The sequence below is a fragment of the Balaenoptera borealis genome (genome assembly GCF_965194805.1).
Source record: "Balaenoptera borealis genome assembly, chromosome: 15".
NCBI classification, from domain to species: domain Eukaryota; kingdom Metazoa; phylum Chordata; class Mammalia; order Artiodactyla; family Balaenopteridae; genus Balaenoptera; species Balaenoptera borealis.
The window spans coordinates 62,581,550-62,606,065 of record NC_138871.1 but is presented as its reverse complement, the minus strand read 5'-3'; the positions used below and the strand labels follow the sequence as shown (position 1 = coordinate 62,606,065).

Here is a 24,516-nt window from a genome sequence, read left to right as displayed (position 1 = left end):
CACACACAAAAAAAACTACAGGCCAATATCACTGTTGAACATAGATGCAAAAATCCTCAACAAAATACTAGCAAACAGAATCCAACAGCACATTAAAAGGCTCATACACCATGATCAAGTGAGGTTTATCCCCAGAATGCAAGGATTCCTCAATATACACAAATCAATCAATGTGATAAACCATATTAGCAAATGGAAGGAGCAAAACGATATGATCATCTCAATAGATGCAGAGAAAGCTTTTAAGAAAATTCAACACCCATTTATGATAAAAACCCTCCAGAAAGTAGGCATGGAGGGAACTTATCTCAACATAATAAAACCATGTATGACAGACCCACAGCCAACATCGTTCTCAGTGGTGAAAAACTGAAACCATTTCCACTAAGATCAGGAACAAGACAAGGTTGCCCACTCTCACCACTATTATTCAACATAGTTTTGGACGTTTTAGCTACAGCAATCAGAGGAGAAAAAGATGTAAAAAGAATCCAAATCAGAAAAGAAGAAGTAAAGCTGTCACAGTTTTGCAGATGACATGATACTATGCATAGAGAATCCTAAAGATGCTACCAGAAAACTCCTAGAGCTAAACAATGAATTTGGTAAAATAGCAGGATACAAAATTAATGCACAGAAACCTCTTGCATTCCTATACACTAATGATGAAAAATCTGAAAGAGAAATTAAGGAAATACTCCCATTTACCATTGCAACAAAACAAATAAAATACCTAGGAATAAACCTACCTAAGGAGACAAAAGACCTGAATGCAGAAAACTGTAAGACACTGGTGAAAGAAATTAAAGATGATACAGACAGAAGGAGAGATATACCATGTTCTTGGATTGGAAAAATCAACATTGTGAAAATGACTCTACTACCCAAAGCAATCTACAGATTCAATGAAATTGCTATTCAAACTACCAATGGCATTTTCCACAGAACTAGAACAAAAAAGTTCACAATTTGTAGGGAAACACAAAAGACCCTGAATAGCCAAAGCAATCTTGAGAAAGAAAAACAGAGCTGGAGGAGTCAGGCTCCCAGACTTCAGACTATACTACAAAGCTACAGTAATCAAGATAGTCTGGTACTGGCAGAAAAGCAGAAATATACATCTATGGAACAGTATAGAAAGCCCAGAGATAAGCCCACACACATATGGTTACCTTACCTTTGATAAAGGAGGCAAGAATATACAATGGAGAAAAGACAGCCTCTTCAGTAAGTGGTGCTGGGAAAACTGGACAGCTACATGTAAAAGAATGAAATTAGAATACTTCCTCACACCATACACAAAATCAACTCATAATGGATTAAAGACCTAAACGTAAGACCAGACACTATAAAACTCTTCGAGGAAAACATAGGCAGAACACTCTGACATAAATCACAGCAAGATCCTTTTTGATCCACCTCCTAGAGAAAGGGAAATAAAAACAAAAATAAACAAATGGGAGCTAATGAAACTTAAAAGCTTTTGCACAGCTAAGGAAGCCATAAACAAGACGAAAAGACAACCCTCAGAATGGGAGAAAATATTTGCCAACGAAGCAACTGACAAAGGATTAATCTCCAAAATATACAAGCAGCTCATTCCGCTCAATATGAAAAAAAACAACCCAATCCAAAAATGGGCAGAAGACCTAAATAGACATTTCTCCAAAGAAGATATATAGATTGCCAACAAACACATGAAAGGATGCTCAACATCACTAATCATTAGAGAAATGCAAGTCAAAACTGCAGTGAGGTATCACCTGACACCAGTCAGAATGGCCATCATCAAAAAGTCTACAGACAATAAATGCTGGAGAGGGTGTGGAGAAAAGGGTACCCTTTTGCACTGTTGGTGGGAATGTATATTGATACAGCCACTATGGAGAACAGTTTGGAGGTTCCTTAAAAAACTAAAAATAGAACTACCATATGACCCAGCAGTCCCACTACTGGGCATATACCCTGAGAAAACCATACTTCAAACAGAATCACGTACCACAATGTTCATTGCTGCACTATTTACAATAACCAAGACATGGAAGCAATCTAAGTGTCTATCGACACTTGATGATGAATGGATAAAGAAGATGTGTCACATGTATACAATGAAGTATTACTCAGCCGTAAAAAGAAATGAAATTGAATTATTTGTAGTGAGGTGGATGGACCTAGAGGCTGTCATACAGAGTGAAGTAAGTGAGAAAGAGAAAAACAAATACTGTATGCTAACACATATATATGGAGTCTAAAAAGAAAAAAATGGTTCTGTACAACCTATGTGCAGGACAGGAATAAAGACCCAGATGTGGAGAGTGGACTTGGGGACATGGGGAGGGGTAGGGGTGGGCTGGGACGAGGTGAGAGTGTGACATGGACATACTCTACCACATGTAGAATGGCTGGCTGGTGGGAGGCAACTGCATAGCACAGGGAGATCAGCTGGGTGCTTTGTGACCACGTAGAGAGGTGGGATAGGGAGGGTGGGAGGGAGATGCATGAGGGAGGGGATATGGGGATATGTGTATACGTATGGCTGACTCACTGTGTTATACAGTAGAAGCTAACGCACCATTGTAGAGCAATTATAGTCCAATAAAGATGTTGGAAAAAAAAATCAGTTTCCTTTAAGAATGCCCTTTATTGAAGCAGTACAGGTTATTAATTTTATTAAATTTCAACCCTTGATTATACATCTTGTGAATATTCTCTGGAATGAAATGGGAAGAATGCATGAAATAATCCTGCCTACTGAAGTCCCACAGTTGTCTTGAGGTAAAATATCATTTCCTGGTTTCTTCTAAATATCCAAGTGGAGATGTCAGGTTAGCAGTTAGTTATAACTGACTCTTCACTGGAGTACTCACATATTTGCATATATTTGAACATGCATGAATTCTAATTCATACATGAAATTATCACGTTTCTTTCATTTTGTATATAGAGAAAATCACATTCGGATTTGGTATCTTGCAGAAGTTACAAACTTAAAAATACATTTGCAGAGGTATCTCCATTATCTTGACCTTTCAGGCTCGGAGACTACATCTTGTCCCATGGAGAGCACTAGGAAAAAACTACTTGATATAAATAGTTAAAGGGCAGTACTCCTGTTTTTAATCACCCCCCCCTCCTTGTTTTTAAAGTCCTGACCAGTCCAAGGAGAAATCAGAAACTATATCAGAATCAGAACCTTGATCCTTGTGCTGTATATGTGGATTTACTTAAGAAAAGAAATTTTAAAACATCAAATTTGCCAAGTGTTGTCAGCGGCAGTATTGGGCTCAGATTTGATTTCTGTATAATCAGACTTCATTAAATTTTTGCTTTCAGTCCCTGTTGGATGGCTGTTACATTAAAGTATAATGTTCTGTAATAGAAAAACATAAAAGCATTTGTCTCATAAACATGTTGTACTTGATCCTATAAAGCAGTGGTTGCTAAGGGAACTATTTGCCAAGAAGAAAAACAAAGTATTGATTAGGATGGGGGGCATAGAATGGAAAGGGTTTCCTCTCAAAAAAGAAAATAAAAGCATGTAAGACATTTTTGGCTTTAGAGTCAGAGGCCTCCTGACTGGACCGGGTGACCGTGACATTTCCTGAGGGGATGGTCAGGCTTAGCTGTGCACCATCAGGTGCAGCCTGTCACTGTTGCCGAGAGGCTTCTGCTGAGAACAGTTAGGAGCTGGAGAGGGCATTAAGGGAAGTTGCCTTTTAGTTCTGATTCCACACTCAGGGGAAGTGGTCTTCCTGTGGGGGGGCAGAGAAAAACATCTGGCAGTGAAAACAAATTGGCCCTGAGATGGACTCCTTGGAGGGGCTGTTGATGCCAGCCAGCTGATAAGAGGCTGAAGTCTAGAGCTGAACTGGGAAAGAGACTAATGACAGCTGATGCCTAGAGAGAAAGGTACCAAAGTATGTCTGAGCATTTCTTCAAAATGCCTGCCTCATTAATGCTTCACTAATAAGGTTTTTGAATAAGATTTTTATTATGTAAACATGTTCATTATAATGAAACATGTTTTCCTTGTTATACGTCTATGCATTTGTTTACAAGACATTTTCTGTTAAAAAAAAAAAAGCATAGTCAACAGCATTGACCATACCAGTGACATGGAAAACTAGATAGAGTTACTGAACGCTTGTACTAAGTCCTGGGGTTAAGGAGGTTCAAAGTTGGATAAGACCTGGCTCCTCCTGCACATGAGGCCTCTGTCTAATGGGGAAGTTAGACTTGCATGAAACCATTATTAGAAAGGGTAAGAGGTGCGCACAGGTGTTTGTAGGAGCGTGGAGGATAGAGAGCTCAGAGTTGGAGAAGACTTTTCAAAGAGGTAACATTTGCCTTGGGTCTTGAAAAATGAATAGGAGTTATCAGAGGAAGGCGAGAAGGAGGTGTTCCAGGCGATGATACTCTGTGAGCAAAGGCATGGGAGCATTTATTGAGGGTTTGTAGTGAGAATCTGTGTGCTTATTGGAGCATTAGGATGTGTGAGGGATTGGTGCACGATGAGTCTGTACAAGTAGGTACAAGCTGTACCATGAAGAACCTTGTATTATACAATAAGAAGTTCGGACTTTTTCTTGTTGGCAAGAGAGAACCAATGAGCAGGCTTGTCTTTTGAGGAAGATGATTCTGGTTGACAGTGTGGGAAATGGGGTAGTGCAAGGAGACAGGTTAGAGGATGCTGCAGTGGTTCAGGAGAGTGATGTCTTCAGGGAGTTCCAGTTATGATGGAGGGAAGGGATGTTTATTGTGGAAAAAAAAATCTGCATCAGAATCCACTTGATTTGGTGATACATTAACTGCATATATTTACAAAGATAGCAATAAAGATTTCTTCTTGGAATACGGGGTGGGAAAGAGGAGAAATACAGTTTTTCAGTAGTTCAAATGTTACTTGAGTTTCTTACTGATTTTTAGGTTCCTAGGGTTGAACTAATTTTGAATTACAAATTTGAATATACGGTCAAAAGAATTTCTTTACGGTAAATTTTGCTGAACTGTATTAGGCTGGTGGTACTAATAACATGTCAACAATTAAATATAGAGATAAGAAATTGTTTACGTGAGCCATTTTGTCATGTGTTATAACCAAAGACTAAATTATCACCTACTTTACTGTGTTGAGTTGTTTCAGTATATTCTATTCTGGTTTTCCTTTGAAAGTAATTTAGTAATTTCACTGTTGTCTTGAAGATAGGAATGTCCCTTTGTGTGTATACATGTTATATACCTGTTATTTCTAAAGACCAAATACAGTCTAAGTAGGAAAATAAATCTTAAAACAGATAACTTGTGTTTTTGTTCAAACTTCTAAAATTGTTTTACTAAGAGATGAAGCTTTGATCAAATAAGAGAGCCTGATCTTCTGAAATCAAAACACAGGAGATTTTCTATTCTCCCTTTTCAAATAATCACCCTGAAGCTCTTTATTTTGTAAATGATATCCTTCTAAAAACCCCTTGACAAGAAAATTATTTATTTCAGTGAGGGAGAACAGTCTTTTCCTGACTTAGGCAGTAAGTCAACGATGTCACCAGAAGGAAAAGTTAGCCTTATAAAAATTATAGCCATTTGTTTGCACTGTCTTTTGTGAAAACACATTCTTAAGATGTCTTTATACCTGCCTTACTTTGAGCAACAAGTTTAAGTATCTTAAATTCAAGCACTTTTAAAAGATTCTCTCCAGATATGGTTATCAGAAACATGTTTACTATTTAATAGTCAGTACCCAGTTAAGGTGTGATAAAGTATCTATTAAAGATAATGTTAAGAGGGGGGAAAAACTCATAACATCACAGAGACTCAGAGAAATAGTCTGGTTTCCTACAAGAGGCATTTCAATTATGAGGAATATTATTAAGGATTGAGTCTTGCTGTGGTTCTGTCATGTTTGTTTCATTTGTCTGAACTGGTTCCCATGAAAGTTGGTTTTAAAATCTACTTGATTTCTTACAGTCAACTCCATTCCATGGCCCAGGACACTGATATGGTCTCAGCTGCAGAATTTGACGACCTCAGCCTCTCACTAGGCTGTAGCCCTTAGTTTTGTTTGTTGTTGTTTCTGGCTTTGGTTGTGGGCAGTAATGGACATTAGCATTTGTACTGAAGTGCATTGGAGGGCATTTCCTCCGTTGTATCCCATTCCTGACTCCTTGGGTGGTGTCTGTTTACATTTATTAGCACTGCCTTGATATATGAAGTTGCAGAGCTGTTTTAAACCTGAAGCTGGTCTCTACCAGATGGGGTAAAAAAATTTGGGGGTTTTTGGGAATAATTTTGTAGATTGACAGATGTAGTTTTATTGAACATGGGAAAATCCTGGAATCTTTGTTTAAAATGAAGAAATTTAAAGGAATCTCAATTGTTTCTGTAATAACACATCAGAGGAGTAGTGGTTTTTGATCAGAAACGTTTGTATATATAGCTAGTTAATGTTGACGTGTATGGCTATATTTCAGTCTTCTCATTTATTAGGAGGTTGGGTTTCATTCATTTGTAAAATTGCAGCCAAACTGCCTTTCGTAAATTGAGGTGTCAAAATCGGATGTTAATCTTGACATCCTCGCACATTTTTGCTTTCAGACAGGCCTTTGAATGAAGCTAACAAGCAAACATTATGTGGTTGTTAATTGTTTTACAGATGAGAACTGGGATGATGACCAACTGCTTGGTTTTGAACCATGCAATGAAAACCTTGTCTCTGGCTGCAATATAATCAATGGGAAATGTGAGTGTGACACCATTCGAACCTGTAACAATCCCTTTGAGTTTCCAAGGAAGGATATGTGCCTTTCAGCTTTAAAGAGGATTGAAGGTAAGTACGCATTTTCAGTCATAAGCGTTAGCATTGTGTAACTCTGAGCAGTGATGGTATTTGAGCTGGAAAGGGCAAAGACAAGCTTACAGAGATTGGTAGCTTTGATCATCTCAAACAAGATGCAGAGAGTTGACTAGGTACGGACGTGATGGCGTATGTGTGCCTGTGTGTCCACGCACGTGTGTGTTTCCTGAAAGTGGTGGAATGGTCATGCTGCGGTAGTACGGCCAGGGTAGTTTGTGCCAGCCTGCCTAGGTCATCTCTGCATAATGGATGATTTCACACGTGGCATGCTTGAGGTCAGCATCTGTTGTTACCATGTCCATTCCACGTGATTTACCATAGGATGGTGCTCCATGAGGAGAGCGCTAATTAGAAATGCAGCTCATCTGGCAAGAACGTGCATCTCTTTAGAAGAGGTGGGAGATTTGTGCAGTGGCGATCGGAGGCTGAGACTGGCTGAAAATCATATAGGTGTGGATGGGTCATTGGGTGCTTCCCCTCTGGAATGAAGTCAGAAATCACATTAAAATAACAAGAAAATAATGTGGCCCATAACTTTTATACATTCATGCATAAAACCTAGAAAAGAAATTTAGGAATTGAAAATATCAAGTAATCAAGTAATTAGGAGTGGCATGCCCAGAGCTGAGTGCTGTGCCTCACCACCAGAATTAACAGAGGGTGTGGCATGGGCTTGAGTCTCAGCCCTGCCCCTGATCAGCATTGAACTCTTGCTGAGCCCCAGGTTCTGCTCAAGGAAAAAAGAAAACTGAACGAAACTTTAAGTATACCTTTTGTCTTTACAATGATGCTACTCAAAGATGGAGAAGTTGGTAATATAGTTTGGAATACCCAGGATTTTCCAAGTCCAAAATCAAGATTATAAGGGCAGTAGAGCAAGGGCTGAAGTTTTTGAATTGTATTAAGTTTCTCAGACATATTAAATGGCAGTAAAGAATGGGAAATGTGCAGTAGCCTCTAAAATAGCATTACTCTTTGTGTTTACCAATGCTGCTGAATCTTTAAAAGAGAGTACAATAGAAAACAACAGAAATAAAATTTTGGAAACACAGAGAGTCTTAGATAACATTTATTCTAGTCCTTGCATTTGAAAATTGAAAAACTCAGCTCTACACGGTGGATGACTGACAAGCCAAGTTCTAACCGTGTAAAGTCTTTTTTGAATCACATTATGCCATAGACAACACAGTTACCAAACTCGTTTTTATTGTCTTGCGGCTCTTTACTCCCCCCGTCTTCACCCCCGTTGTCCGCTAAAAAAATAGTATATTTTGCCAACTTCAGTGTATAAACTTGCAGGGGTAGAGATGAAGCGGTCAAATGTCTATTAAATTAATTTAATTATTCATACAGATTTTATCACGTCATATAAAATAATACAGCAATTTAGAGTATTACTTTTTGCTGTTCTTACATTTCAGAAAACTGTTTTAGTCCTATTTCAAATGCCTCACCGTCACTGTCATTGTCTTTGCTGGAGCTGATTTCCGTGTCATTTAACACTGTTTCCTGAGCACACCCTCTTTATTGCCATCTAAGTTGTTGGAGATGCAGCAGATTTTGAATCCAAGTTATCACAAGAAGTTTTGTTCCAAAACACGGTGTCTTTTCACATAAAACTAGGACAGTTACATTTTTAATTAGTGAGGTGTATATTTATGATCTTTACAGTGTGGAGATTGACTGCATTGATTTTTCAGGTGTTTCTGAAAAGGCTGTTTACAAGATCCAGCACTTCCAATTTTGACATCATTCCCTCAGGAATAATTACTGTGGCTGATTAAATTTCTCTATGCCCCCCCTCCCCTTGTTTTTTTTAACAGATTCTGTCTGATGGCCTCTTTATAATCCGAAAGTAGGACTGGTTGAGGTCATTTAAGGTTTATGTATCTTCCACAAATTGTGCTTGTTTTTTTTAAAATAAAGCACTCTGTAATATTTGAGGCCTTGTAAGAAATCAATATTGGGGGATTTCCCTTTCCTGTGAGATAATTTTGAAGAAAAAGCTCTACTTCTATGCAAGTATATATTGCAAATGAAAGAGTTAGTGATGGTATATCACTGTATATAATTAAATCATTAATAAACGCAATGAAGACTTGGGATGCTATAGGAATTTAGGGCCAAAAAAATGTGACCTGGCATTATATGATAAGGTATTGTGGAGGAGGAGGAGTCTGAACAATTTGGAATTTGGATGGTGATGGATTCCAGGAAGAAGAATGATATGGACAAAAGAATAAAATGTACAAGTGAGAGTTGCATGACTTACATGAAAGACACTTGGGAAATGAATCTAAAAGAGCAAGTTTATTTTTTTTTTGCCATGGCAATAAAAGTGCCAAATCCTAACCACAAGACCACCAGGGAACTCCTGTAAAAGAGCAAGTTTTTATGTTGATAGGTGATAGGAACTAAAGATGGGGAGGCAGGACAGGACCAGATGATGAAATGTCTTCCACATGGCTCAGGGAGGTTAGGCCTGGTGATAAGAGCTATGGGAAATCACTGTAGGTTTATGAGCCGACAGCAGCAGAGCGTGGAGAAATCAGTGTTAGGCAGATTGGGGTTGTGGGGCGTGGAAGGAATTTGCAGGTGGAGCTTCTGTTGGAGAGCTTGGTGGAGCTTGTTGGAGAGCTGTTTCCATTATTTAGATGTGGTGTCACAAGAGACTGGTCTAGGGGATGGCAGGGGAAAAGCAAGGAAGAGATGGAAACACGCCATTTTGATGGAAGAACGTGCAGTATCTGCTAACAGACAAGGGAGGGATGAAAATACAAAGATGATTCTGGGGTTCCTAACGTGAAAGAGTAGAAGAATGATAGTACGAGTAACAGAAATGGGAAAACATCTCAAAAGGTGGAACTGAAAAATGAGGTGGCTGTTTTAGAGGGATTTAGGGTCAAGAGGCACTTTAAAAATATGGAAGATATTACAGCATGTTTGAATGACGACAAGAATGATCTAGTAAAAAGGGAGAAACTGATAATGTAAGAAAGGTGATGACTGCAGGAGCAAAGTCTTTGAGGAGGGAGAGGAGCAAAATTGTTCCTCTTTCTCAGAGATGTGTAAAACAAGGCCATCAGCTGACATTGAGGCGTAAGAAGGGGTGTGAAAAATTGGGGAGGGAGAGGAAATGGAAAATAGACATCTCAGAGAGAGGACGAGTGAATTAAGTAGGGAAACGTATTAGGGTCACCTGCTAGTGCTGATAGCTTACTTGAGGTTATAAATTTGAAGGGAGACCAGCCAGCACAGTTGTGCGCTTTTCCCCAGCTCTGGTGCATGCAGTGGAGGTGGAGAGGTGGCTTTAACCAGGGTTAGGATTTTTCCTGATGAGTCTGATACAAAGAGAAGGGCACTGAGATTGAGAGTTATGCAAGAGAGTGCTTATGGTGACTGGCCATGCCATTGCTGCTGGGAAGGATACAGCAGCAGTCAGTAGGGAAGGAACAGAGGCAGAAGTTCTGTAGATAAATGCAACACCTACATGTAGTTGGTACATCATGTGATTGCATGTGCTTTATGCAAACAAGATGTTATTTTTTTAAGGGGAAGAGGAAGAATGATCTGAAATTAGTGATGAGAACAAAGAGGACCCCTACCCCACCCCCAGGATTTATGGCATGTGGGCGGTGAATCCGTCCCCACTTGAGAGGACTTCAGGGAACAGAGAGCAGTCAGGGAGGAGGACCCAGGTTTCCATTAGAGCACAAAGGTGAAGGCAACCATCTGGAGGGGAGAATGACAGCAAAGGGGATTTTGGTGATGACAATCCACGAGTTCTAGAAGGCACAGTAGAAGGATTCGGATGGGAGGGTTGTGCAGAGCATGGGTGATTTTGCAGAGCCAAGGAAGATTGAGTCCAGAGATGATGGATGTACCTGGTAAGTTTAGACTTAGTTCTTGAGGTTTGTTATGAGAAGGTGAATAGTTAGTTCTAGTTAAAAGCCTTCCTTTGAGGACTGCTCTCTGGGGCATTTTGTAATGTGAAGGTATGTATGCAGTTGGGGGTGGGGCAGAAGGACTAGTGTTCTTGCCAGAGCATAATGGGAAAATGTGGGTCCCCATTACTACGTTTTGTGAGCGAATTCTGAACATGAATTTTAAGCATAATTACAACAACATTTTTAGAATGTGTGGAAGTCATTGCAAAGCATTTCAATACCATATTTATAAATTTATGGAGAACAGTGGCAGTTTCAGAGTATTTAAAAAAAGTTCTTGTGTATTATACTTTTTTAAAAGGGAGGGTATTGGTCCTGGATTTTAATGAACACATCATCATAAAGTCAGTTTGTCACAAATTTAGAGGAAATAGGATACTGGATAAACAGGCGGCCATGCCTTTGTACGGAATAATTTGTCAGAATCATCTTTGTTTCTCTGAGGAAGAAGAGAAAGACTGATAAAGGGAATGAACTGCAAGTCATCCCACCTTGATCTTAACAAAGCTTTTAGTTTTATGCCATACTACCTATTTATCATCGGTTTGGTACATGCTCCACAAAAGTTAAATTGATACACCATCAGTAGAGGGGACCACATTAACAAAAACAGTACCAGCCTCTGTGGCTGCCACAAGGGTTTTCTTGAGGGGCCTCTCTGGGCTTGGTAATGGTAGTTAAAGTTGATACGAAAGACTTCCATGATACAGTGAATAGGTTGGACTTTTAAGTTTGCATGTGACTACAGGTTGGGGTAAGTAGCTTTTGTTTTCTAAAAAAATTACTATAATTCAGAGTGGTGGTAATAAAGTCGAGAAGTAATCAGAAATATGAAATCATGCCAGATTCAGAGAAGGATGTAAAACACCCTAGAAAACATTCGTCTGTCGATCCATCCATCAGATATTCATTGAGTGCCAAACATGTACTAGTCACAGTTCCAGTTGCTGAGGATACAGCTTTCGTGGAGCTCACATTCAGAAGGGGAGGGGTGACAATAAACACAAAAGTGAGCAGGAAAGTATCACGGAGTATGATAAGAGCTATGAAGAGTAATCGTCAGGATGATATGATAGAGAATTACTGGGTTGACTGGGGAAGCTGTTTTAGATAAGGATGTCAGGGGAGTTTTCCATGAAGGAAGAGCATTTGACCTGAAATCTGACTGTAAGCAGGAGTCGAACTTGTGCTGATCTGAGGGGAGAGAAGTCCACGCAGAGGACACTGCAAGTGCGAAAGCTCTGAGTTGAGAGAGAGCTTGGTGTGTTGAAAGAATGTCGAGAAAAAGCAAGAAGGTCAGTGTGGCTGGAATGTCATGGGGGGTGAGGGGTGGGTAAGGGCCAGGTCACACAACGCCTTGTATTAGATAATGACGAGGTGTGTGGATTTTGTGATGAGTACATAGGAAAGCTGTTAAAGGATTGTGAACAAAAGTGTAATGTAATTTGGTATGTGTTCTAAAAAATGAGCATGGTAGAGAAGAGACTTGGGAGGAGGCTGGAAAGATGCAAGAATGGGAAATTGTCCACAGGTAGTGTTCAGGTAAGAGATAAGAGGGACTCAGACCTGAGAGCTGGAGATGGAGAGATGGGTGGGTTTGAGATGATTTGGAACTAGACTTGTTGATGACTTGTTGACTTGATGACTTGTTGTAGACTTGTAGACATGTGGGGGTGAGAGAAAGAGGAATCCAGGAGAACTCTTAGATTTGGGGTTTAAGCAAACTGTAGTGTTCTTTACTAGGAGCAAGAGCAGATTTAAGGAGGACTCAAGAGCTTTGTTTTGGATAAATTAAATTTGACACCGAAGTAGAGCTGTTTGTCATTTAAGTAATTTTTGATGTAATTAACTCATTAAGTAGCATTCATATATATAGCTTCATGATAAGTATACTGAGGGCTACAAAGACAGACATACATCCTTGAGGAAAAGTCAGCCCTTTCCACAAGGAGGTCTGACCTTGTTGGGAGATTCTAGAGAAAAATAAAATCAACCCAAATTCACACTGATCTATCACTAGGCAGAGTCTAGCCAAAGGGATATCTGTGTGGGAGCCATAAAATATGTTCTTAAATATACTTGCTTGACATCACACATCACGTGGATTACTGGAATAGTTTGGGTGCTGTGGAACTTATTCCTGTTTGGAGCTATATGCAGTGAACATTTTGCAAAAGGAAGAAGACACTTGGGACTTAAGAAAGTCCTCCTTTGTTTTAGCTGAAAGCACTTAGAGGTAATGTTTAAAGTTTTCTAATTTCAGGCTGTATTTAATTATTTTTTCTCTATAAGATATTTTAGAGAAAAGATAGTCAAAAATTGTCATGAGGTATTTTATATCATTGTCTTATGTTGAGTGGACAAATAAGAAATAAGAACTGCTATACATTCATAAGAGGGGTAAAGGAAGGCTTTGTGGAGGAATTGGGAACCGAGTCCAACTTGGAGAAATGCATTGAGTGGTTCAACAGAAGGGAAAGGAGAATTGAAGAGCAGCATTGGAGATAGACAAGAGAGGATGGACAGAGGGAGCCAGATGGAAGGGATAAAGGTGGCAAGTCAGTGGGCTTTAGTGGCTGATTGACTTTGGAGGGTGAGGAAGAGGAAGACTCCCAGATTTGGGGGTGAGGGGTGATTGTCAAGATAGATGCTTGAGGGGCTTCCCTGGTGGCGCAGTGGTTGGGAATCCACCTGCTAATGCAGGGGACACGGGTTCGAGCCCTGGTCCGGGAAGATCCCACATAAATAAATAACTAAAAAAAAAAAAAAAAAAAAAAAAAATCAAGCTTTAAAAAAAAAAAAAAGATAGATGCTTGGCAGGGGCATGATAGTCAGGCTATGTATAGTGGTGTCATATACTAGGATGTGGAATACAAGGAAAGCAGCCTTATGGGAGGCAGGATGAGCTGGATATTGAGTCTGTTTTGTTATGTTTGAAGTATCTGTGGCGAATCATGGGAAAAATGGGAGTTATGGGTCTGGAACTCAGAGATCTGGGCTGGAGATAAGGATTCATGAGTCATCCTCCCAGGGAGAGTATGGTGCTGTCAGTGACCTTGGAGTTTATAAGTGATGGGAGGAGTACGAGCACTTTTAGGAAGATTAATGTGACAGTAACGTGCTTAATGGAGGAAAAAGCGCCTAAAGTAAGTGTTAACACACCAAAATCAAGACGAAATGACCTGTGCAGCGACAGTGGTGCAGGAAGAGTCGAGTGCTCTGTTAGTATAGTGGAAGGAAGCCTCAGAACTGTTAACGTCAGCAGACTGAAAGTTAGCCTAAAACACAGCTGTTGGCACCCAACATAGTGGGATGCATAAAACAATATATCATTTTAATTAACTGATCGGTTACTTCATTGATTTGTGCCCCCTTATTCAAGAAAGCCTTTACAAGTGTTTGAGTCTAGGAGGTCAGACCCACCTGAGATTAGAGCCATTCAGAGTAGGAGCGCTAAGATGATGAAATAATGGGATAGGAAGGTGAAGAGATAGCGTTGTAGTCGTAGACTCTTTGAGTCCAGAAGGATCCTTTCCTCAGCATTCTGTACAAGTGCCTTCTGAGGCTGCTCCTTTCATTTTAGAGCTGCTTTAATTCTTTATTCATTCATTCATTTGTTCACTCAAAAAGTATGTATCGAGCACATGCTATGAGTCACTGAACCTCAGATGCCACCAGTTTGACTTTGTTTTGCCTTTAACTGAAAGACCATTTTCTAAATTGCCTGAAAGGTCAGGTGCATAAATTGACTCACATTTTAGATCCACTGTGGAAATTGGCTTTTGATTTTTTTTTTTAAAGGAATTCCTTTATTTTTATTATTTATATGTTTATTTTTGGCTGTGTTGGGTCTTCGTTTCTGTGCAAGGGCTTTCTCTAGTTGTGGCAAGCGGGGGCCACTCTTCATCGTGGTGCGCGGGCCTCACTATCGTGGCCTCTCTTGTTGCGGAGCACAGGCTCCAGACGCGCAGGCTCAGTAATTGTGGCTCACGGGCCCAGTTGCTCCGCGGCATGTGGGATCTTCCCAGACCAGGGCTCGAACCCGTGTCCCCTGCATTGGCAGGTGGATTCTCAACCACTGCGCCACCTGGGAAGCCCTTGATTTTTTTTTAAAGATATTTTATAAATGTCTTAAATGATATTTATAAGCATTTGTCCTATCTCGGAAACTTACACTGCATGATATGTATGCTTAAGCAGAAATTAAGGATTAGAAAGAATATGTTTATATGGGCTTTTATATCTGTATTTTTTCTGCTGCTTAAAGCAAAGGGAAGTTTGATTTTTACATTGTAAGATGTATCCTCTGAAGCTAAACTAATTATGACACAGACAAATGGCTTCTGTTTAGTAGACTTTTGTTTCAGTTTTTAAAAATCCAAATAGCAGTTGCTTCAGAGCCTTAAGTTTTATTAATTATTCTGTGCCCTAAATTTACTATTTCAGTCCTGCCTAAGGAAATGTTAACTATTATGTGAGCTTCTTACTCCATTTTTAGTTTTCTACATTGCACTTATTTTTTTCACACAAGTAAAGTGTAAGTGCTAAATGTTATTCTTGGTTGTTATCTTTCTCTTGGTCTGTAGCCTGCAGTACAACCTGTGCTGTGTGGCCTAATCAGATATTCTGGCTCTTAATGCCATCTGTAATGTTTGTCAGTAGACACACATTTAATTAGTATGTAGAAAGAATTACGATTCTCTCTGCTTTTATTCACAGAACTTTTTTACTTAAAAGTTTTTTGGTTTTTTCTGGGGGTGGGATGCTCACAAAAAAGTACCCCAAGAAAATATGATCAAAGAGAGCTGGGCATATCACTTAGTATCCAGTCCATCTTTGAGGTAGTGCAGCAGAATTCCCTCTTGACCCTCTCGCCACTGGAACAGTGCTGGATGGAGGCACTTTCATCTGTAGCAAGAAATCTGCTGCCATCCCATAATACAAGTACAGAGATGACGGGTACACCCAACTCTGTCCCATCCCGAATTCCCACATGGGGCTTGAGGTCCACGGTGAGCCCTGGGTATCACGCACGGGAAATCGCATAGGTTTCTTAAAGTTGAGAGAGCTTGACCGTCATACAGAGATTCTGATTTACCGGGACTGGACCAGGATGGGCGAGTCTGCATTTCCAGCCAACCCTCAGGAGGAGCTGTTATGGCTGGTTTTTCACCACACTTTGAGTAGCAAAGTCATAGAGGGTTTATGTGAATCTGCCTCCCTGGATTTGCTGTACTGCTGTGAGAGAACATCTTGTCTTTAAGTAATCATTGGACTTACTTTCTAATACATTTTTGTTTTTAAAAACGGAGCCTATGTATAAATTGCTTTACTTCAAATATTAATACATAGTAATGGTTTTATTATATGACTTTAAAAACTTTTTTCCAAGTAAATATTAAAAAGAAATTAAAACCCCACTGAGGCATTTCATACTGCATGTGTGAGATCACATGGTGAGGAACAAACAAATTCCCAAACTTTGGATGCTGGGGAAATTGTTTTGTTTTTAGTAGAGATGATTCTCTATATAACTTTACCTTTTTGACCTTTGCTAAACTTTAGAAATATGTCTAAGACCTTATATCTATGAATTTTTTTTAGTTATATTTATCTGCATGGTATTAAATATCACTATCCCCAAATCTTTCATAATATAGTATTGACTATAGTAAAAATGATCCAGTGTAAACATTCATTCACAGGCTTAGACATACTGAGAGTCAAATTAAATGTTCTCTCAAAATATAACTGCTGTGTACTGTAAGATTATGATACAGCAGCATTAAATTTATACAGTCCTTACAAATTATCAGTACTGTAATTATTCCATTGGAGGGCAGATAGAAACGGAGATAGGTGTTGTACATTTTACAAGGTTTATGAAGTTCAGGGAACTTTGGGAAGCACTTGGCCCTTCAAAACTGCTGTTACATAATCCTTGATAATAAAATATATGTACTGAACTACCAAAAAAAAGAGAATCTCTCAAACTCTGATCCTTACTTATTTTGAAGCCAGGCATTCTGTGTTGCAGGGACTGTGCCTTCTCTGCTTCCAGACATTCATATGCACCGATTCACAATTCTTAAGTTAGTCATTTACTTCATTAAAATTACTCATCACAGATTCTATTTTTCTTAGGCTAGGTACATCTGAAATCAATGTTATGCTTGTGAATATATTGCTTTAGATTATCTAATTTAAAAATATATTTTTGAGGAATTAAGTTAACATTGCTTACCAAGTTTAGAAACACTAACCCTTCCCTTAACCAAATAAAAAACACATTTAACCTTACCTTCACCTCCTTACCATCAAGGTTCCCCTGATTTTGATTTTTGCTTTAGCTGGCCAAGTGCCATTAAGGTACTTGTTTAATTAAGGCAGTAAGGCTTTTATGCAACTTTAAATCTGTATTGCTGTTACCCTCTATAAAAAGTCATAAGTTGATAATGTGATTATCTTTCCTTGTTTGGTTCATATATGTAAAATGATTTTGCAATCTAAATACACGTGTTTCACTTTAAATTCCAGCAGCATCCCGGGGAAAGTGTAGACAAAGTTATTTATTTTCATAAGTATTTTATTTACGTTGACAACCAAGTCAGTACTTTAGAGTTTTATGTTTTGGGTACAAATTGTTATTTTGATGTCTTGATAACTGGTACAGAGGAAAAAAAAAAAAAACCAAAACATCTACCAAGAGGCGGAAACCAGTTTCAAGTATCTGGGAAATCAAAACAGGAAACTCGGGGAACTTGCATAAGCCCAGTTGGAGAGGAGCAGTTGACTGAATAACTATATAATTATACCTGCATTTTAACTGTTGGAAGTCATGCAGTGACCTTCTGGTAGTTGTGATTTCTTGTGCCTAGCAGGAAAAAAAGTCATGATTAAATTTGTTATATCCTTGTGCTAAGATAGGAGCGTGTGTGTGTGTGTGTGTGTGTGTGTGTGTGTGTGTGTGTGTGTGTTTTAGAGGGGCATTTCATTCAATCATTTTGGGGTTACAATAAATGGTGTAAAATTTTTTTTCAATCTGACCCTTAGAGGATGCTTGCTGTACAGTTACAGGTAAATTGGCAGTACTACTTTGTTCTGTTTATTGATGTCCTTCCCCTTTGTTTGCTTTAGCTCTTTATCTGTACTTTCAGCCCATCTCTTCTGTCCCAAGCTGTGTGTAGCTCAACCATCTGTCTGTCCTCTTCCTATACCTTCTCCCAGGTTAGTGACAGGAGTACCAGAAATTGTAGGTGAACAGTTTTTGCTACAAGTGTATGCTTGTTTCAAGATTAAATACCATATGCTTAGTAATACTGTTTTAAAAAACACACTCACTGTTAAAAGGCCAAAAAACAACCTGACACCTTTAGCCAGAGAAATGGTATTCTTTGGGGACCATGCTGAAAACTGTATTTCCACCTACCAGGGATGCTTAAGAAACATTCATCTAAAGCTGGCCTTTAGCAGGTTAACGTTTTAGCTTCTGGGTAGCGCTGAGTAGTCCCTTGCGAATTTGTGGTTTCTGACTTGGCTGTAGGTGACCTCTCAGTTATTCCCAGGGCTTGGCGTGTGCTCTATCACACAGAGCTGCTGAGTTGCTGCTTTGCCCAGCTGTGTCTGTCTAAATGCTGGCCCCCACAGAGGCTTTTCCTGACATGAGCAAAGGGTCTGGAATCCCAGCCCAGGAGGCTTTCTGAGCTGCTGCAAAGGGAGCCCGAGTGGGGACCACTTCCCAGAGCACGGCCTCTCTGAGAGGAGTTACAGCTGCCCCTTCTGTGTCCTCCGGCCTCAGGCCAGCTGTCTCCATCAGAGTCGCAGAGGGTGTGGACCATCAGGAGTTGTCATTCCCAAACTCAAGCCATTAAAACCTCATTAATTAGTGTAATCAGTATTCCCATACCATAACTTGGGGTTTTGGATAACTCAGGCAAGCTTGGTGGATTGTATTTGTTCTGCTTATGCAAAAAAAAAAAAAAAAAAAAAGTCTGTTCAGAGGGAAGTTCAAGAAAGAGTTTGGGAGCATGATCGCTTTAGCAGGAATTTGCATTGCATCAAAAAGTGGTCATTTCAGATGTTCTGATAATTTTATCAATATAGGTAAGGATTCTTTGGTAGGTAGTGTGTTTTTTCCATTTCCCAGCCTTGCCAGTATTTACCTAGTACCTTGATTAAGAGATCCTCCAGGAAAAAGCAACAACAATAAAAAAAACATTTTGAATAAAGAGGGTTTTAATTTTTAAAAAAACATGAAAATCTTTATTAATGGAAGGAGACAGCCATGAATGCATATAATCACGCATAAAGATATACCTCTAGGCAAAGCTACAATTTCCTCCACTTCTTCCTGTAGGCTAACAGAGCTAATTTAGGAGAAAATGGTGAAGACTGCCAAATTTGTCTTTTCTCCCCTAAGCCCACCCCATTCTGTTCTTTCAGATTTTTCCCACCTCAAAAGCCCAGCATCCTTTCTCTCTTTACCACCAGCACCAGTAATCTAGGAAAATGTTTAAATACTTACCTCTTATTGATCGATTACACTCTAGAATGTTGCTTCATCCAGCATTCGCATTATAATCCTTGCTAATTGTGAAATTCCTATCGAAGGAATTCAGCCCAGAAGGAGGAGAACTCTTTAGCATGGAGCAAGAATCCCTAAAGTTAATCCTGCCCCTTCCTGACTGTGTCCTGCACACCTGGGGAGCATGGACCTGGGTCCAGCCCAGCTGTACCGGGGCATTCAAGGAGACATGGAAAGGATGTCGCCTCTAGTGGGAGAGATGAGATGGGCACACAGGCAGTTGTAATAAGGGCAGATTGGCCATTCCTGGTCTGAATTGTGTTGTACATGGTTGGCATTCTAGAAGATACTGATAAAAAATAAATCAAAGCTTAATCAGTTTACAAGCTATTTTGTGATTTATAGAACTACTATATTTACTTCCAGAGCTGGTGCTATATCTTCTTTGTGAAATGTTTACTTTCTCAGGAAAGTTATTTAAGAGCACTAAAATTCAATATTTGGGGTTTTTTAAAATTAGAAATGCTCTAATAAAAGGAAAATTTGACTCATTCCTTAGTTCATATTGACCACTAAGATATTGTTCTGAGCATTTGAATAATTTATTTTGAAACTTATGAGACCATTCGTCTAATGGTGCATAGTCTCTAAGATAAGGATAGTGGATTCACATTGGTTGTTGAAACATCTAAAGCTGGGGATACACCTTTTATAGGGTGCCTTCCTGCTTTTGATTTTCGGTCTCTGTTTCTAAGTGTTCTTTGCATCAGGAGGAAGTAACAGTATAAGTAATGCCTGTAAAGTTGGAAGAGGGAAGGAATTAACATGTAATGAATTAATATTTGTGTGAGTTTTTCAGAGACTGGAATGTTCCTTTAAATTGTGGATGTGTTTTTCATTTCTGGCTGATAACTTCCTGGTTTTCCTACACTTCATTATTCTTTTCTCTGCTGCTGGGATTCTTTTTTTTTTTTAATTTCCCGAAAAGCAAGTAAAGTGCTTTCTCCTTATCAGTAGCCTTTCTTTTCCTGTTGCAATAACAAAAGAACAATACAGGAATTTAATAATGTTAAAAAATTGATACCCCTTTTTCTGAATATATCCGTGTATTTGTCTATAGATAAAATCCAGGTTTTATAGACATAGAGAAAAGCTGCGTGTCGGTAAAATGAGCTCATATTTTATCGTGTCCTTCTTATTTTTTTTTCCTTTTACCCAGTTTGGAAAATGAAATAAGGGATTTTTTTTCCTCATCAAAATCTGTTCCCATGGTCTGTTTTTAAGAGTCACAAAGTCCTGAAAGTTAGAAAGATAGGTAAGACCAGTTGTTCCCTTAATAGAAGGGCGTTTCAAAGGTGTCTGGAAAACATTCTGATCTTGTTTATGTATTTAATTATATAAAAGACTGTTATTTACTCTCTTTGCTGTTTTGGCAAAAATAAAGTCCAGTCTGCTTCACAGAGCTTTTATAAATATCAGGGGTGTGTTTTTGCAACAGTGGACATGAAAGGAAGCTTGTTTCAGTGTTTTGATGCGGTTTGAGTTCATGGCAGAGGTGCATTTAAAGTGGCTTCCTCAAGTATCCTTGAAACCACATTGAGCAAGGGCACTGGTGACCTGTCCCATGGTGGTCCTGCTATGGCCTCAGAGGACCTGGCTGGCTTACTTCTAAAGCATGAAACAAAATCTAACAATCTCAATTGTTTCTGACCCAGATCTGGGCAATTAGTGAGGTTTTTAAACTTCCTAAATACCTTACCTATAATATATAAAGTGATATTTATCTCTATGGCAGTAAAAGGAAAATATAATATGATCCTATTTATATGTCCCCGGTGCCTTTTGGTGTTCGGGTTGCTAATCACAGTGGAACGAACCTTCTGAGTGTTTTCTAATTGAGAGCCAACTTATTTTTTTTCCATCAGGAATTTTTCAGACAAATTAGGCTGTGGTGTCACATCTCAGTGTGACGTGGAACTCCCCAAAATTTTATGTGTTCTTTCATGCCGCCTGGCCTGACTTTGTGTCTACCTAAATTCAGGCTGTATTATAGTGTTTTCCCTGAGGGTCTTTTAGATATATCAATAACTAAGCTGACATCTTTAATTCAGAGAGTATACCCCATATGGATCTATAATAGTGTGTTTATGTGCATAGGAAACATGTTTTTTCTATAAAAAAAATTATACATGTCACATGTGCATTTGTGTATTTTCTGTGCCAGAAAGTGCGATCTATACACATATGTCCCATGTGCATATATGAATCAATAGCTAGATGTATGTAAGCACATGTACACACATGGTGGCATAATAGTTAATACATGGAAATAAATGCAACCATAGGATTATTTTTTATCTTACCTGATATGTATATGTCTGTATTTACTTATATGTTATTAAATATGACAGTGCTGATAATGGTGTTACCTTCTCTCATTAAGAGTTTTCTGAGAATTTTGCTCATCTATTAGTCGTAGAATCTAAGCCCCAGCTCTACATTCCAACAGTTTTTCTTAAGAATTGGTGTAATATTATGCACTTTGTGAATAGCTTATAGAGGACAAGGCAAGAGTCTTCAAATAAATATTATTCAAACTCCTTCCACTTTCATTTCCCTTATCACCATAACAACCACACCCAACTTTGCTATTAAACCGTGTTGTCTATCTGCTTCCCACACGCTAGTGAAGCTGACCCTTTGAACAGCAAAGGAAATATGAGAGATAACGTTGAAAATTGTCTTCCTTCTGTTGACATTTCGAGAGCAACAAGTCAGAAAGCTTGTCTCCCTCTGGGTAGACAAGAGGCTACGGGTCATGATTAGATGGTATGTCCATTAGTAACCATGATGACTCCCAACAGAATTATTTAAAACATTCCAGTGAATAACTCAGAATTCTGGTAAACAAAAGGGGAGTGGTTGTTAACTGACAAACTGTTTCAATTTTCTATATATGGGAAGGAGACTACTAGGGAAGAAGGTAAAGATCAACAGAAAATAGAAGTCTCCACATTTCTGAGGTTAGGTGATTCTGGATCACCCCAAGTGAAATAGTGTTTCTCAGGAGCCTCCACATATGGCCGTTCAGAGCTCTGCAGTGGGAGTTCTTTGCTGTGTTTTACTGCTCTATTGATTGATGTGAGACCTCTATACCATCTTTGCCACATCTTATAGTTGTATCACTGCTCGGTTCAGAGAGATTTTAATTAAATCACATACTGAGTTGATGCTTCATGGTTTTGAGTTACTCGTCTATTCCTCAATCATATTAACCTTTCTATCAAGATTTTTGCCAGCTCTTAAAGATTCCTTTCTGTCAGATATGTTTTGAAGACTTTGACTGATACGAGTGATATAACCAAATGGGGTGGCCCATTTGATAAACGTTTTCTGAACATAATGAAACATGGTTGATTTTGTTGTATTTCCCATGGGCTGAGGTACTGTTTTCTATTACCAGAAAACACATTTGAAGTCTTTATCAAATCTGATGTTAAGTACTTCCTAAGAAGAGAAATAAAGTGATTCTATCTTGCATTTATTTACTGTTATCTGTAGCATCAGAAATAAATGAATGTCCCCAGAAAAAAGTGTTATGAAATTACAGCACATAGACATATTGAGGGATTGGGAGGTAGTAACTGTGAATGGGCTTAAAAATGACTTTATTCACTTAGTGGCATTTTGGAAAAACTTAAGCAGTCAGGGAAATGAGCCAATCTGTATTAATAGAGAGCATTAGAAATTTAAGTAAATCGCGTTTGAAAGCGATACCAGGATTTCCCTTGAATGCTTCTGAATAAATTCTGCTCGTTTAATGTCAGTTAAACGTGTGTCACTGGCATGTAGAAACTGAGAGGGCCACAAAAATATCCACTTCGGGCTTTAAAATATTGAAGTCCTTTAATGTTCTTTTGACCTTCAGTTAAAGGACATAGTCACACAGCAGAGGAAATGCCTCACATTCTAGCATCTGGGTTTGTTTCTTTATACTTTTTTGGCACAGTTACAACAGTAGAGCTTTTCTTTCCTTAAATTTTTTTCACAGTACAGTCAACACAGGCTTCTCACACAAGCGGGAAAGGACAGTTGTGAGGCCAAAAGCAATGTTTCTGCTCTGCCCTCCATGGCAGGGCCTCATTGAATGGCTTGTTGTTTCACAGGGAGCCTAGAACCGGAAAACAAACAAACAGAATCCCACACAAATACAAATTTTGTATAAAGTTAGGTACCTCCACACGTGCACATAAACACATGTATACATACTCAAGACTTCATATTAGCAGTCAGTGTTCTTTTTTTTGAGCTTCTTGAGTCGTTGCCACTGTTCGAAGTATTTCATCTGTATATGGTTTGAGGATCTGCATCTGGATTTTTAGCTGCTTGAAGCTGTTTCTTTCAGCAGCTTCTCCGGTAGCTTGAGAAGAGAACCTAGTTTAATTAAAATTCTTATAAAGTGTATGTATGTTGACATGGGTGCTTTATTTCAGCTTTGTTAGTACTCTTCAGCCATGTGTATCATTTATCACTAAGGAAAGGTCACTGAAAACTTTAGGGAATGAAACAGTGGCATCTGATTTCCCATTGATTTAAATACTCATATCAAAACAGTAAGCTGTGAACATCTTCATATTTTCATGTTTTCTCAGCTTTACATCCAATAAGCTTCTGTGTGTGTGAGCTTTCCTTGAGATCTTGAATAATATGAAGCAGCATCCCCTAGGTGTTCTTTTTTTCATAGGAGTTGAGTTTGGTAACATATGTCTTTCTTTACAGTGGTCACCTTAGCCACTCACTGCTGAAGACCCTCTGGCTTTGGCATCGCCAGTGCTTGTGGGCCATTTGTGTAGTTCTGAGATGGAAAAGTTAGGAAGCAGTACTAGTATGCAGAGATGTTAACAGACTTAAAATTAAAAGTAGCCTTACTTATACTCCAATAAAGATGTTAAAAAAAAAAAGTAGCTTTAAAAGTAGTTTTCAAAGCCGTCTGACTCACAAAAGCTTGTTTTGTCTGAAGTTTATGTATTGAATATATTTATCCTATAAACTCAAGTTGAAGGGAATAGTCATCTGCCCTTAGCAGATGCCTCTGTAGTTTCCCCTGATTTATTCATTCATGCATTCATTTTACGAATATTTGTGGAGCACTCGCTCTGTGTCAGACATTGTGGTAGATACAGAGTGAACAAGAC

General features: G+C 38.9%; 1 protein-coding gene across 2 annotated transcripts in view; it reads left to right on the top strand.

The window, feature by feature from the left end:
* The window catches only part of CRIM1 (cysteine rich transmembrane BMP regulator 1), a 205,106-nt gene that overhangs the window by 42,007 nt on the left and 138,583 nt on the right, over positions 1 to 24,516 (top strand). For both annotated transcript variants that reach the window (XM_082356695.1, XM_082356694.1), the window contains exon 2: positions 6,650 to 6,823. In XM_082356695.1, coding sequence (XP_082212821.1) covers positions 6,650 to 6,823 — 174 coding nt within the window. The remainder of the gene's footprint in view (positions 1 to 6,649; positions 6,824 to 24,516) is intronic.